Genomic DNA, 15667 nt, shown 5'->3' with positions numbered 1-15667 from the left:
CCAATCATTGAACAATCTCTTTCCGTTGCTTTACTATCTGTCCATACCCGTTATTGCATGACAGCTTTTGAATTATGTGGAAGATTTCATATTGTATCATACTGTTAATTGAATCAGTTTTGTTGCCTCTTGTTTAGGACTCATGCCAATGGCTCCATTAAGAGAGGCAGCAAAGACAATGCTACAGATGCTGTTCAGCTAAGGACTGGCATCGGTGTACAGCTGAAAGACATCAAGGTTTTCAACAGAGCCAGGCAGCAAGGTGGGAACACAACACACTAAACACCTTAATCCAAACCCCAAACCTGAAGACGATAGCTTTTTTGCTGATAAGTCTGGCATATATGTCCTCAAGAATAATGGTCATTCTTGAGTTAGTCCTCGCATGTACTGTATGTAAAAACATGTCCTCACAGACGCAATGATAAAAACCTTTCCCACCCAAAGTAATCCAGCCCCCTAGGAATCAAAATTGTGATTAACAAGGCTCATTATTTTATTTTATTTTTTTAACAACACACCTCATAAACATGTCACTACTCCTCAGGCACCAACGTCTGCAAAGACAACGGCGGCTGTGAACAGCTGTGTCTTTTCCGTGGCAACGGGCAGCGCACCTGCGCCTGTGCTCACGGCATGCTGGCAGAGGACAACCGCGGTTGCCGCGACTATGATGGATACCTGCTTTACTCGGAGCGCACCATTCTGAAGAGTATCCATCTGTCTGATGAGACAAACCTCAATGCACCGATAAAGCCGTTTGAGGACCCTGACCACATGAAGAATGTCATTGCCCTCAGCTATGACTATCATGGCGGTGGAGGGAAAGGAACCAACCGCATCTTCTTCAGCGATATCCACTTTGGCAACATCCAGCAGATCAACGATGATGGCACAGACCGGAAGATTGTGGTGGACAGTAAGTATTAATGCATCAATAACATGTCATTCTTTTCAACAAAAAACTCTGCGTCACTTCACCCAAATGTTTCCCTCCACTCCATATTTCAACTGCATTGGTACAGTTGCTTTTATCCCCTCCATTGATAATTGAATGTTGTCCCTCGTCCCCTCAACACTATAAACAGCCATCATCACTCATTTTTGCAATACAAGCACCCAGGAGGATCCACTGCATGTACACACAGCTGCAGCTTCTCAACTTGAGGGGATTGACATCACTTAGGGCTGCCACTTGAAGACGACACACTTTCAAACACAAATGCACAAGCACACTCCCTGTGCTTTTTCAATGCCGAAGTGTCTTTTAAATCCCACTCTCTTTAAATGATTCAAGAGAAATTTGTTGAACTCCATCCAGAAGCAATACATTTAAAAGCCCTGGACCCAAATATGAATTCTGACTAGCAAGGTTAAAATACAAAATAAATAAAACGCATCTTTTAGTGTGTTTATTGATGTTTTAAACAGTTTGAGAAATAGATGGCTAGTTTTTCCACCACCAAGTCCAGAATTGATGCCAGTTTTAGAATAATTTAACACAGCTGGGGTCAGGAGTGTATTTGTGATAATATTGGATTGATTTCCAAGTCTTATATGGAACAATTTTACATTCTGCTGTTCAAATTAACATTCTCTTTTTTCGAATTCTCAAGTTGAAAAAATCCAAGCAAATTGTTATTAAAAACTAGCAAAGAGGATAATATGATTTATAGTTCACACATCAAGAGTTTTTACCTGATTTAATACATCACAATGGAATGAAGTGCATTACATTTTACATCACTTTGAGCATTGCATGTGTAATCTTTACATACAGTAATACAATTCCATACAGTCATAGATAACTAAGTACATACTGTACATGTAGATGCAGTAAAGCATTAAGTAAGTAATGACGTAGCAGTGTTTTCTATGTGGCCAAAGGGTCAGTTTCGGCCTCTTTCTGAAGTTGTGTCCAGCTCAAAGGGCTGTACCATGTCCCTGCCCATCACATCAGGGCAACCAATCAGACAGCTTTTACACCATGCCCAGCGTTTCCTCCCCATCTCTAGTAAGTCTCGTCTAAACTTCTGAGACATAAACCCATATAGTACAGGGTTTACCACTGCTACTGAGGATGCCAACAATCTGGCCAGGATTGCAATGGTATTGTATTCAGGTGAGCCCATTATGGTTCCTCCAATATAAAAGAACATGAGGGCATAAGAGGGCAGCCAGAGGAGAGTGAAGACCAGGACCAGGAGAGCTGAAGTGTGAGTGACCTGGCTCTGGTAGCGCTCCAGATGGGGAGCGTTCCCCAGTAGCCGTGCATGTTGAAGAAAACAGTAGATCTTGGCATACATCAGTACAATGATACCCAGTGGCAGAGCGAAGCCGAAGAGGAAGAGGGCAATACTGTAGACCAGCTGGCTGAAGTCGGACAGGAAGGCAAAGCAGTACACTGAGCTGGAGGCGGTAACTGTGCGGAAAGCAAACTGCGGCGCTGCCAAGGCCGAGGCAGGGATCCAGAGTAGAGCTACTGTCAGCTTAATGTGTCGCTGAATTCTTGAACGGTACGCCCAGGTGGGGTGTACCACTGTAAGGTAACGTGTCACAGCTAAAGCTGCCAGGGTGAAGACGGAAGCAGCTGAACAGGCCACACCCAGGAAGCTGATGGCCTTGCACAGAAAGCTGCCGAAAGGCCAGAAGCCCAGGGTGATGGCAGAGGTGTGGAAAGGCAGGCAGAGTAGCAGCAGCAGGTCTGCAGCACTCAGAGCCAGCAGCAGGGTGTCAGTACCATGCGGGGGTTGGCTTTTTTTCTTCTTCCTACCAGTGAGAATGATGATGACCAGGGTTTGACCCACCAAACCAGTCACCAGAATTAGTCCATCCAGAATGGGAACAAAGACCTGGATCAAAGCCTCATCTGCCCTATTCATTCGCCCAAGGCTGCTGCTGTTCACTTGCTGCCCCAAAATCTCCATGCACTCAAAATAAAAGTCTATTGAGTAATTAATCTAATGGCCTATTAATGTTCAGCATCAGAGCAGCATGTTAATGCTGTGTCTGGGTGATGCATCTGTTGGCTCCAGCTCATGTCTTAAATTGTATTAATCACAGGTATGACCACACTCCATTAAGTCAGCTAGTACTCACATAATTACAGTGAGTAGCAATGCAGTGGAAATCACACTGGTCAGTTGAAGAGAAAAGAGAGAGCATATTCTAGTGTATCATTAGTGGGTGTGTGGAGTTGTAAATGTGAACTGCAAAAATATACAGTCCATCCACATGCAGTTAGAATCCATGTTCCAAGTCATAATGTCCTCCTGCTCTGTCTGGTTGAATTCTAAATGTGTCTCTCCAATCGTGTCACCTTCACTGTTTTTTCTACTTATTAGAAGGAATTATGACTACCCATTGTTAACCAGTTTGACATTTAATATTAATATACATGACCTTAAAGAGCAGTCCTTGCACACTGGCTTTTCCTTGGCTGCATCAGCATGTCCTTCATATTCCAAGGAGAAAGGAAAACCGGAGAGATGTCACTGCAGCAATTACTCCACGGCTGTATTGATTTCTTGAAACCAGGCAACGGTAGATAAATTCATCCCAGTGGTTGTGAACTGACATTCCACTTTAAATGGAGTCAATGCTACTTGATGCTAAGTGGTCACCGCGGCAGGAGGCATCTTGTCCATTTAGAAGCTCTCAAGAGGCTTGCAACCTCGTAGACGTCACCAGCAGAAACAATACTGTACGATTCACATGACTTCAATCCGCTGAAGGAATAAATAAGTAATGAATTATCTTAAGATGAGCAGTAACAAAAGACAAGTAATTCTCTGGTGTCACTTTGATTACTACACTTCTCCTGTGATAGTCCCGGAGACTCTGAGCGGCTGTTTGCACAGTAACAAGGGGCTGAGCTAGTCTAGGAAAGGGGAGGGGAGACTACGATGTTTCTCATTACATAATACTGGCTTGGACCTACTTTATTTTTCTCTGTTTAGTATGTGATCTTTCCTCAACCCAAGGTGTGACTTTGTTTGTGTGACTGTATTTGATTCATAGCTGGTCGTCGAGTTGCATTTAGTTTGCTCAACAAGGTATTCATTCAGCCTTACAATTGTCCTGCATTAAGGTTGATTATGGCACTTTGTCATTCATTTAAAAGATCTATTAAAGGACTTTCAACGGAGAGCAAACAGTTGCGTGGAGTGTTCAGGTTTTTATTGTTGGCAGTAAGTGGTCATAAATGTGGTTGCTAGTGTGACCAAGGACAGATGGATGCACAACTTGGATCCTGTAAACCTGCAGTACAGTGCCCTTTTCCATGAAGTTGTGCGTCATATAGGCACAGTTAAAATAGTATTATTACTACTGTATGTACTATGAGTGGGGGATGGCAGAACAAAGGGACAATGGCTATTGAGAGCTGCTTCATCTTTGCCGTTCACGGCTGATTTTTTTCACCCTGGCCTTTGTCCCTTAAGTGGCTCAAGCTGTTGAGTGGCAGTTTTCTTCAACAAGAAGTCACCATGAATGAGAGTGTCCACAGGGAGCTGTGATTGTATGTGCAGGCAGCCAGCCATGAAATGACAGGATGATCCAGACTCTTTAAACTCTCTCCAGAAACAGCCGGTGTGTCACATACTCTGCTCTGTGTGGTACCATCACACTCTTTCCTTTTCACTTTTCTTTTTTACCTTCTCACTCGGAGTGTTTCACCATTCATGAACTGATGTGGGAAGATTGAGATAATCTTCAAAACACTTAACCACTGCCTCTTTCATATAGCCTCAGAGTTAAACATGTTATATTATGACAGTGATTAATGATTTGTTGAATTCTCACTGAAGCTCCTCATTAAAGCTCCCAATAACACTCCTGAGAGTCAATCATTTTTATACAGAAATTTAAAAGCTTTTTGCTTCTTGCAGCTTTGGCTGGATGAAAATAAGAGAACTATTGTCTGAAAAACTATAGTCATGGGTCCAAAATATTTACAGAGGGCCAACTTTGTCCTTCTTTGCTCCACAGATGTGGGCTCAGTTGAGGGCCTGGCATATCATCGTGGTTGGGATACACTCTACTGGACCAGTTACACAACCTCAACCATCACTCGCCACACTGTGGACCAGAGCCGCTCTGTGGCCTATAACCGCAACACTGTTGTCACTATGTCTGGAGAGGACCATCCCAGAGCCTTTGTGCTGGACGAGTGTCAGGAGTGAGTCATTAATATCGAAACTTTGTGCCATGCACTGTATCCAAACTTGTTTCTTTTTACTTTCTTTTGAAAACAGTATATTTATTTTTAGTTCAGTCAACTGTGACATTTATTCCAAGAGGTTTTATGAGCTCCAACTGCACATCATTATGCTTATCCTGTGTTTCCTCCCACTACAGTATTATGTTCTGGACCAACTGGAATGAGCAGGCTCCAAGCATCATGAGGGCCTCTCTGAATGGAGCCAATGTGCTAGCGATCATCGGTAGTGATATTAAAACTCCCAACGGCCTGGCCATAGATCACCGTGCTGAAAAACTCTACTTCTCTGACGCCACACTGGACAAGATTGAACGCTGCGAATATGATGGAAGCAGCCGTTATGTAAGACAGCCCTTTAGTTTTCTCTTTGGCTACATTGAGGTGTTGAGTTCTGTGAAATGATGGCGAAATGTTTCTGCTTCAGGTCTTGTTGAAGAATGAGCCTGTGCATCCATTTGGCCTGGCTGTGTATGGAGATTACATCTTCTGGACTGACTGGGTGAGGAGGGCCGTCCTTAGGGCTGACAAATACACAGGAGGAGACATGAAAGTGCTGCGTGCCGACATCCCTCAGCAACCAATGGGCATTGTAGCTGTAGCTAATGACACCAACAGCTGTAAGTATTGTTCACTGAATTTACTGGAAAGTTTGTATAGGTTCTACCGCTCGAATACATGTTTCCATTTATTTACTTTTTCATGCTAAAAGGGAGCCTGTGATTCCCCCACTTTGGTTCAGACTGAAATACAAGGAATAGGTTGCCATGAAATTTGGCATAGATATCTATATCCCACTCAGGAATCTGTCATCACTTTGGTTATCATAAAGTACATTTTCCTAATTTGTCCAATACCTGCAAAACTAATAATATTTCCATCAGCCTTGGCTGTACTTTTATACTTGGCAAATTCTCTCATGCTAACAAGTTAAAGTAAGACGGTAAACATGGTAAATGTTATACATGCAAAACTATAGCATGTTGGCATTGCCATTACGAGCATGTGGCCATGTTGGTGCAACAAGCCATGACTGTAGAGTAGCCTTGTTATCTTGTACAACCAACTTTAACTTTAACTATGACCAAGCTAAAAAGTTATCCTTGTGGATATATATATATATATATATATATATATATATATATATATATATATATATATATATATATATATCCACAAGGAAATGTACTCTAACCCCTCTGTGTCATATCTTCCTCAGGTGAGTTTTCTCCTTGTCGCTCAAATAACGGAGGTTGCCAAGACCTGTGTCTGCCCACCTCCGATGGACGGGTTAACTGCAGTTGCCGCGGAGACAGACAACTCCTGGAAGACAACACCTGCTCATGTGAGAGAAAGTCTTCAATCATTTTTGGAAACAATTGTCCACTTCCTGATTAAAAGGTTGAATGTTGCTGAATTGAAATGTTTTTACCTCACCAGCACTGAATGTGTCATGTGGAAGTGTGGATGACTTTGAGTGTGGAAACGGCGACTGTATCAACTACAGCCTGACCTGTGATGGCATGACTCACTGCAAGGACAAGTCTGATGAGAAGCAGTCCTATTGTGGTGAGTTTCTGATGGGACTATTGGTATGGGGCTATTGGTGAGCTGTCACAGGCTATCAATTATATTTGATAATCTTCAGATAATTAGCTGATGGTTCAAAGCAATTTAGTATTAGTGCAAAAATACAATACAAGGAGAGGAAAGGGGGAATGTAGTTTATTTGATGCAGAGTATGTAGCACAGCTTATTGGTTTAATTTATATCAAAGTGAGTTGGTTTTATATTTGTATTTATAATGTGCAAAAAAGGACTCTGGACTTGAGCTAACTCTAATCAACTGCTGTTCGTCCACAGCCAATCGAATTTGTAAGAAAGGCTACAGGCGCTGCATGAATGGCCGATGTATCGGCCACCAGTTCTGGTGTGATGGCACAGATGACTGTGGTGACCACTCGGATGAACTGCCCTGCAACAGTAAGCAATTAATGTCCACTTATATAGCTGATTGAAAAAACCATTAAGGTTTTGATGGATGTCAGCCTGGTATCAGATTTAGCTAAAAGTTTAACTGTTATGTCCACACAACCCCGGTTTTTGCTTGCTTGATCAAATTGCCTCTTGCATCCTGCAGTGACCCTGTGCAAAGTAGGAGAGTTCCAGTGTAAAGATGGAAGCTGTATTTCCAACTTCAGCCGCTGTGACCAGGTGGTCAACTGTGAGGATGCTAGTGATGAAATAAACTGCCGTAAGTAATCGGCCATGATGATTCAAAAAAGATTATTAAAGGGGAAATTTGATATTTAACAGAAATGAGAATTGCATGGTGGAAAACGATCGTAATGGATTAGCTAAAATATCTTTAAAGTTCATTTTTAAAAGTTTTTTTCCATTATTCTCAGAACCCACCGATTGCTCCCGTTTCTTCCGCCTGGGAGTGAAAGGAGTGTCTTTCCAGAGCTGTGAGAAAACTACTCTGTGTTATCTGTCTTCATGGGTGTGTGACGGCAACAATGACTGTGGAGACTATTCAGATGAGAGAAACTGCCCAGGTCGGCTGCTTTGTTTCCCTTCAACATGTTTTCTGCCTCTCCTAAATTGGCAAAGATTTTAGATTGTTTTTCTTCTGTTATCTTGCAGATAAAAGGAAGCTTAAATGTCCAGTCAACTTCTTTGCTTGTCCCAGTGGCCGCTGCATTCCTATGAGCTGGACCTGCGATAAGGAGAATGACTGTGAGAATGGAGCTGATGAGACGCACTGTGGTCAGTCAGCAAAGTTCTCACCCATATGTTATTTTGTGCAAACTCGGAGCATACTAGGAAAAAGAGCCTCTTTTTCTTTTGGCTTCCCACTGCCCATAGAAAAATGTACGCAGTGTAAATAAGATAATTTCTCCCTCCTCCACAGACAAATTTTGTACATCCAGCCAGTTTGAATGTGGGAACCATCGCTGCATTTCCAGTCACTGGGTGTGTGACGGCTCTGATGACTGTGGAGATGGTTCTGATGAGGACCAGAAATGCAGTAAGTGACTTATTATTAACTCTCAAATGTACTTTTCCCATGCCCAGTGGAGGCATTTGCTTGTATGCGTAAGATGTCCTGACTTTCCCATAATTATCGTCACAGAGTCCAAGACATGCAGTCCTGAGGCTTTCCAGTGTCCCGGCTCCCACATGTGTGTGCCTCAACGCTGGAAGTGTGATGGAGACAAAGACTGTCCAGATGGAGCTGATGAGAGTGTCAAGGCTGGCTGCAGTGAGTGGGACGGTTACTAAATAACTCCATGGAAAAATATGTCCTCCCAAGAGTTGCGATTTAAACAAAACAAAACAAAAAAACAGAAACTCTGCCAACATAGTTCCATGCCAATTAACCAAAGTCTGTTCTTTTCCATTTCCAGTGTACACCAACAACACTTGTGATGAAAATGAGTTTGTGTGCCAGAACAGACAGTGTATCCCCAAGCACTTTGTGTGCGATCATGACATTGATTGCTCCGATGGCTCAGATGAATCCCCAGAATGTGGTGAGTGTGAGTGTGAGTGTGAGTGTGAGTGTGAGTGTGAGTGTGAGTGTGAGTGTGAGTGTGAGTGTGAGTGTGAGTGTGAGTGTGAGTGTGAGTGTGAGTGTGAGTGTGAGTGTGAGTGTGAGTGTGAGTGTGAGTGTGAGTGTGAGTGTGAGTGTGAGTGTGAGTGTGAGTGTGAGAGGATCCTGGAAGAGAAAGTCAGGAATGAAAGTTAGAAAATTCATCCCACAACATTTTTGTTGGGATAAGTTAATGATAAACATACTCTTGTTGTGATGTAGAATACCCAACATGTGGTCCAGATGAGTTCCGCTGTGCCAACGGCCGCTGCCTCAACCAGAGGAAATGGGAGTGTGATGGAGAGTTTGACTGTCAGGATGGCTCTGACGAAGCTCCCAAGAACCCTCGCTGCACTGACTCGGGTAGAGATTATAATCAATATGTGTTTATCATTTGTATTTCTCTACCAATGTAATAAATGATGAATCACAAGACAAACAGAAATGCCAAAGCCACATTCTGTTTCAAAGTTACACTAAAGTAACCTGCCATTTGTCTGTGATTTCAGAGAGGACGTGTAATGAGTCCGCCTTCATGTGCCGTAATGGGAAGTGTTTGAATGAGACTCTGCTGTGCGACCGCAATGATGACTGCGGTGACGGCTCTGATGAACTCAACTGCTTCATCAACGAGTGTCTCAACAGTAAGCTGAGTGGTTGCTCACAGCTCTGCGATGACCTCAAGATTGGCTTCAAGGTAAGTTTGCTTTTTACGTCCCAATTTTTTTAGAGCAAATAAAGCAAATCCAATTACTTTGAGAACGTAACTCACTGACTTGCGTCCAGACAAATTAGGTTTATGTTATTAATGGTGAGTTCGAGAGGACCTGAATTAAGAAAGTTGGTAACATTCACTTCAGGCATGCAGTTCTGTAAACCAACATGCTTTGTCTCTCTTCCTCGATGTAGGAGGCCATCATTAGAGCAGCTTGAACTCTGTGTGAACTCTCATGTCTGTGATGTTGGGGAAGTGGTCAGAGCTTCAATTGAAAATGATAAGGAATGATTTGTAAACCCAAATGTTTTTATGCTGTTCAGGGTGTCAGTATCCAATGTTTGCACAACATTTAATTGTACATAACTTGACCAACAAAGAGTTGTCTGTGTGTGTGACTTCCTTTGTGCATACTGTATGCTAAGTATCATTCAAATTCCCCAATAATGTGTGAGTGAGTGTTTGAGTTCTTTCAAAACACAGATGTGCTTATGAGTAGTGACAGTTTTTAGCTGATTTTGACGAGTAATGAATACATGATTTTGCTATTCCTTGTGGTAAAATTATGTTCATGCCACTTATTAGACAAACGCATTAAATGACAGCTTATTTTGTACCCACGCTCTCTGTTGCGGGAGTATTTTGCAAATGAGATTCATAGCTATTTATGCAACTTATCTGACAGCAGGATTTCATGAAAGTGTTGAGATATTTGTAACACTCTACATAGGAATTGGCTCTTGGTGAAAGGAACAACACGTGTATCAGGTGGACTGACAGGTTTTGTGTCAGGCAGTGGCAGGCACTTGTAATTGGTCCAGACTGAAAGTGGGAAAGTGGGAAGAGATTATGACATGTCTCCTGTGCTCTTGGCCCCTTCAGTGCAGGTGTCATGCTGGTTTCCAGCTCAAGCGTGATGGGAAGACATGTGTGGATATAGACGAGTGCACAACCACCTACCCCTGTTCTCAGCGCTGCATCAACACACATGGCAGCTTCCACTGTCTCTGCGTGGATGGCTTTGAACTCAGCCCCAATGACCCCACCACCTGCAAGTCCACGTCGGGTAAGGCATGCTTGTGTGTGTTTTGCATTTTGCATTTCTTTTGTCTCAGCCAAGTCAACCCTGACTCAAATGTTTACTGTCTGGTATGTATGTGTGTGTGTGTGTGTGTGTGTGTGTGTGTGTAGAAGAGGAGCCCTACTTGATCTTTGCTAACCGATACTACCTGAGAAAACTTAATCTGGATGGATCCAACTACACTCTTATAAAACAGGTAAGACGCATTTTATCTCAGTTTGACCTGCCGAAACACAACAAGATGAAGCTCTTATTGTTTGCACTGTATTCACCTGTAACAACTATCAATACCTCTGCTTCAGGGTCTGAATAATGCAGTCGCATTGGACTTCCACTACGCAGAGCAGATGATCTACTGGACAGACGTGACCACTCAGGGCAGCATGATCCGCCGCATGCTTATGAACGGCAGCAACATAGAGGTCAGTGAGGAACTCGTACCCCCTTTTAACCAGCCAGCACATTAACCATTACAAACCATTGTATTTACTCCTTTTTATGAAAGTTGTGTGAATCTCTTGACTGGAACCTTTCTGTCTAACCCTGTGACCAACTGACGTGTCAGGTTTTGCACCGGACCTCCTTGAGTAACCCAGATGGCTTGGCAGTGGATTGGGTTGGTGGGAACTTGTACTGGTGTGACAAAGGCCGGGACACCATCGAGGTGTCAAAACTCAATGGGGCCTACCGGACTGTGCTGGTCAACCAGGGCCTGAGGGAACCTCGTGCTGTGGCTGTGGATGTCCGCTATGGGTGAGAAGCACAGCTCAAGTTTCACAGGCTATCTAAATATTCTCATCCGGTCATGGTGACTGCTGAGCTATTTTTTTTAATGTAAGGTACATTTCCGTTTGAGTACCATAATGTAACTAACACACTATCTTTATCCCCTGCTGGTTAGGTATCTGTATTGGTCTGACTGGGGGGACAGCCCTCACATTGGGAGAATCGGGATGGACGGCACAAACAGAAGTGTCATCGTCGAGGATAAGATCACGTGGCCCAATGGACTAACCCTGGACTTCATCAATGACCGTATATACTGGGCCGACGCCAGAGAGGACTACATTGAGTTTGCCAGCCTTGATGGCACCAACAGACACACAGGTAACAGACCAGTTCACATTCAGACATGCTTCAAGCAGCAGCGTGGGACTCCAGTTTCATGTATTGGTCTGAATATTGGACTTTTGAAATTTAAGATATGTATTTCTAGTAAATAAAACATAATTTTAAAATGAAAAGTTATGGAGGCAGGAAACTGTTGAATGCCACATACTGTAGTTGCATCTTCAACTTCAAATTCATATATACGGAAGATGCATTCAAGGCACCATTGTTGATGCATTTATTGTTTTAGTCTTTTAAGTAAAGCTGGTGAGCAACTGGGAAGCTTCAAATTGTTTTTTATTGAGTCCACTTAAAAGGAGAAACGCCTTTTCACAAAACCTCAATGGTAGGGAAACAAGGAAGTACAGAAACTAAATATTCCGCCCATTAGGTTTTGTGATGTCTACAATGTGTAGGGTGCCTGGCTTATGGGCTTGTCGTCTGTCTGAAGAGTTTCCTCTTGTTAAATATTCATGCATACATTCACATACTTGTTTGGGAGCCACCAACAATAAGCAGGCAGGTCAGATGGTCTGGAGTCATGCAGCACAGACCCAGCGGACAGAAGCCCTTTTTGTTTTGACCAGTGAGGCCTCTAGCATGTATGACGTCTACATAGCGCTGAGTTGCTTAACACCATCACTACAATAGTTGATATTGTCAACCAACCAGGCGTGCAGAAGAATTCTGGAGCCCAGCCGGGCGTTTGTATTGTTTCTTTCGCAAAGCTCCGGTCAACGCATATACATGGCTGCGGCTTCCCATCTTTCCTCGAATGAAGAACCTACATATGTCAAAGTTTGACTTGAGAATATTGTACTATGAGTATTAGCTTAGTTTATCTAGTAAGTTATTCACCCGCCCTTTGATATACAAACACCAGTTTGGCCGTGTGTGTTTGCAGAACAAGACTCGGTCTGTTTGATTTGATAAGGGTTGAGCAATGGGAGCTTTATGCTAGTCCAACTAATATCACAGTTCAACTGGATACTTCCATCTCATTATACCAACATTTTTGTTCTTTAAAGCGCCTCACTTGTGATAATCAATACTGAAAGCGTGGTCACCTCATGACCAGGGTTGTGAACTTGTGTCATGTGTCTTCTTGCGTGTGCCAATCCATGCATGTGTGTTGTTTCTGTTTTACAACAGAAACTAATGGTGTGTTTCCATAACGCACACATCTCAAATACTGAGAGCAAACACATGAAATGACAAGAAATTGGAGCAGAAAAGGTGCAATTAGAGTGTAAAGCCTAATGAGGCGTAGAAACCATTACCTAACACACCCAGAGAGAGAGCCACTGTAGCTGTGCCCCCCACCCTGCCTCTGTTTTACATTAACAGGACAAGACTGTCCCAACTGTTTCTCTTTTAGAATAAGAAACATTTGATTGCTAAAATCACAACACTATCTTCCTCTTCTTTTCTTTATCATTGGACATTGAACGTCTCAAATATAATGGAAATTTGTATTTGTATGTATTATGAATGGGAAATGTATGTTTTTTCCCAGTTTATCATATTTACTTGATTAGACACTCGTATAGTGTGTAGTATATGTTTCTCTTTTTTGGAAAGCACATATGAACAAATCAGAAAAAGATTGTTTTTTGGTAACTGCACAAATTAATTGTAATAATGCATCACTTGCTATTTACTATATCTAACAACTCATTAACAATGTGCTTCACTGTTTGTCTGTTGCTTCTCAGTTCTCAGTCAAGACATCCCCCACATCTTTGCAATGACTTTGTTTGAGGAGCACATCTACTGGACTGACTGGGAGACAAAGTCCATCAACAGGGCTCATAAGTCTCTGGGTACCAACAAGACCACCCTGATAAGCACCTTGCACCGGCCCATGGACATTCACATTTACCATCCCTACCGCCAGCCCGAAGGTAAAAGCTTTTTTTAAATTTTTTATTATTTTTAATTAATTTTTTTCCAATTCCCAATAAAAAGACAATCTGATCTTACCCGTCTCTGTTTCAATAACATGTTTACCAACTAATCGTCTAGTCCAAGAAAGAAGATTTGAAAAAGTGTTAAATGGTGTCGGGATTTATTGTTTGTATTGATGAATACAAAGATGCAACGGCACCAAACACGTCATTATTCTGTTCCCTACTTGATCCAAATATCATAAAACCTCAGTATTGTGCTGAAATGCATATTGTTGCAGTCAAAGTTTATTACATTACCCATTTTTCCGTCTTTTTCTCAGTGCTCAACCACCCGTGCCAGACAAACAACGGCGGCTGCAGTAACCTCTGCCTCCTCTCTCCTGGAGGAGGCTACAAGTGTGCCTGTCCCACCAACTTCTACCTGGCAAATGATCACCGCACTTGCATGTCAAACTGTACAGCCAGCCAGGTAAGGAGGCACCATCATGAATGTGAATATGACTGCTTGACTACAGTTGATAAGTGTTTTTTCATATCTCACTTTGTCTTGTTTGAGGAACTGCTATGCCGTGTGATTGTCTATTGACAGTTGGCTGGCTGCCCAGTGCTACAGCAGCTAGCTCCTGCTGCGTCAGCACTGTTGATGCAGAGGAGTGCTGGTGTTATGTCCTTTCATCATTTTGATTAATTTCCCTCTTGTGCTGTAGTTTGTATGCAAGAACGACAAGTGCATTCCTTTCTGGTGGAAATGTGACACAGAGGATGATTGCGGAGACCGGTCGGATGAGCCAGCAGACTGCCGTGAGTGTTTGAGAAAGATAATTAGGAGACTAAAGTGTGTTACATTCCTGAAACATGTCGGTGTGTAATTACATTTTTTAATAAAAGGGACAATTCTGCAGATAGGAGTATTGAAAAATGTAATGCTGACAAAAATAAATGTTTCCACGACAGCTGAGTTCAAATGCAGGCCAGGGCAGTTTCAGTGTGGCACCGGCATTTGCACCAATCCTGCCTACATCTGTGACGGAGACAATGACTGTCAGGACAACTCGGATGAGGCCAACTGCGGTATGTCACAACATTATTATTTTATACACTTAATAATCTGCATCCAGCCCTGTCTATATTTTGTTGGATACTAATATCACTACTTTCTTGCTCACATCTGTTGCTTGTGTCTTTTTGTTTTTCTGCTTGTGTAACTGCACTGCAGATATTCACGTTTGCCTGCCCAGTCAGTTCAAATGTTCCCACCCAAGCCGCTGCATCCCAGGCATTTTCCGCTGCAACGGCCAAGACAACTGTGGAGAAGGAGAGGATGAGAAGGACTGCCGTGAGTAGAACCATTTTTCTTTTTTTCCATTGCATCATATATAATACAGTGCAAGCTATTACTATGCTATTCTTCCACTTGGATGCGTAATGTCACACAGTAACTCTAAATCTGTCATTCCCTCCCGCAGCCGAGGTAACATGTGCGCCCACCCAGTTTCAATGCGCCATCACAAAACGCTGCATACCTCGTGTTTGGGTGTGTGACCGCGACAATGACTGCGTGGATGGATCTGATGAGCCCGCCAACTGCAGTAAGACTCTTTTTATTTAGCATTTTATTTATCCCGAGTCATTCTGGTCAGCTCTCAAAAGTAACCGCCCCCAAATGTCTCCAGCCCAGATGACGTGTGGTGTAGACGAGTTCCGATGCAAAGACTCTGGACGCTGCATCCCCGCTCGCTGGAAGTGTGACGGCGAGGACGACTGTGGTGACGCCTCAGATGAACCAAAAGAGGAGTGTGGTAAGAAAATCCTCCTTTTTTTTTTTTAAATGAAGATTCACTGAAGCGGCGTTTCTGCCCACTGAGGTTTTCAAATCGGATTTTGTTTCTTTCTATTTTTATTTTATTGATTCTTTTGTACAGCTGAGAGGACATGTGAGCCATACCAGTTCAGATGTAAGAACAACCGCTGCGTACCAGGCCGCTGGCAGTGTGACTACGACAACGACTGTGGGGACAACTCTGATGAAGACAAATGC

At 42.9% G+C, this 15667-nt stretch overlaps 2 protein-coding genes across 2 annotated transcripts in view; one reads left to right on the top strand and one right to left on the bottom strand.

Annotated features, from left to right (window-relative positions):
• lrp1ab (low density lipoprotein receptor-related protein 1Ab) overlaps positions 1-15667 on the top strand; it is an 81603-nt gene that overhangs the window by 55332 nt on the left and 10604 nt on the right. The window contains exons 40-68 of the mRNA XM_034537433.1: positions 138-262; positions 548-919; positions 4990-5179; positions 5359-5563; positions 5646-5838; positions 6438-6563; positions 6659-6787; positions 7082-7201; positions 7359-7472; positions 7627-7776; positions 7865-7987; positions 8133-8249; positions 8355-8483; positions 8629-8754; positions 9036-9176; positions 9323-9510; positions 10411-10594; positions 10720-10805; positions 10912-11031; positions 11175-11362; positions 11511-11716; positions 13435-13623; positions 13950-14098; positions 14337-14430; positions 14584-14700; positions 14846-14965; positions 15096-15218; positions 15303-15428; positions 15552-15667. The exon at positions 15552-15667 is cut by the window's right edge and continues 1 nt beyond it. Of these exons, the coding sequence (XP_034393324.1) occupies positions 138-262; positions 548-919; positions 4990-5179; positions 5359-5563; positions 5646-5838; positions 6438-6563; positions 6659-6787; positions 7082-7201; positions 7359-7472; positions 7627-7776; positions 7865-7987; positions 8133-8249; positions 8355-8483; positions 8629-8754; positions 9036-9176; positions 9323-9510; positions 10411-10594; positions 10720-10805; positions 10912-11031; positions 11175-11362; positions 11511-11716; positions 13435-13623; positions 13950-14098; positions 14337-14430; positions 14584-14700; positions 14846-14965; positions 15096-15218; positions 15303-15428; positions 15552-15667 (4366 nt within the window). The remainder of the gene's footprint in view (positions 1-137; positions 263-547; positions 920-4989; positions 5180-5358; positions 5564-5645; positions 5839-6437; positions 6564-6658; positions 6788-7081; positions 7202-7358; positions 7473-7626; positions 7777-7864; positions 7988-8132; positions 8250-8354; positions 8484-8628; positions 8755-9035; positions 9177-9322; positions 9511-10410; positions 10595-10719; positions 10806-10911; positions 11032-11174; positions 11363-11510; positions 11717-13434; positions 13624-13949; positions 14099-14336; positions 14431-14583; positions 14701-14845; positions 14966-15095; positions 15219-15302; positions 15429-15551) is intronic.
• Positions 1890-2927, bottom strand: LOC117733649 (galanin receptor type 1). Its single transcript, XM_034537438.1, has one exon. It carries the CDS (start codon positions 2925-2927, stop codon positions 1890-1892), a length of 1038 nt encoding a protein of 345 aa, XP_034393329.1.

This window comes from Cyclopterus lumpus, chromosome 7 (genome assembly GCF_009769545.1).
Source record: "Cyclopterus lumpus isolate fCycLum1 chromosome 7, fCycLum1.pri, whole genome shotgun sequence".
Lineage (NCBI taxonomy): Eukaryota > Metazoa > Chordata > Actinopteri > Perciformes > Cyclopteridae > Cyclopterus > Cyclopterus lumpus.
This window is presented reverse-complemented; position numbering and strand designations above follow the sequence as displayed.

Coding starts and splice junctions, on each gene's coding strand:
- LOC117733649 (XM_034537438.1), bottom strand. CDS start 2,927: ATGGAGATTTTGGGGCAGCAAGTGAACAGCAGCAGCCTTGGGCGAATG.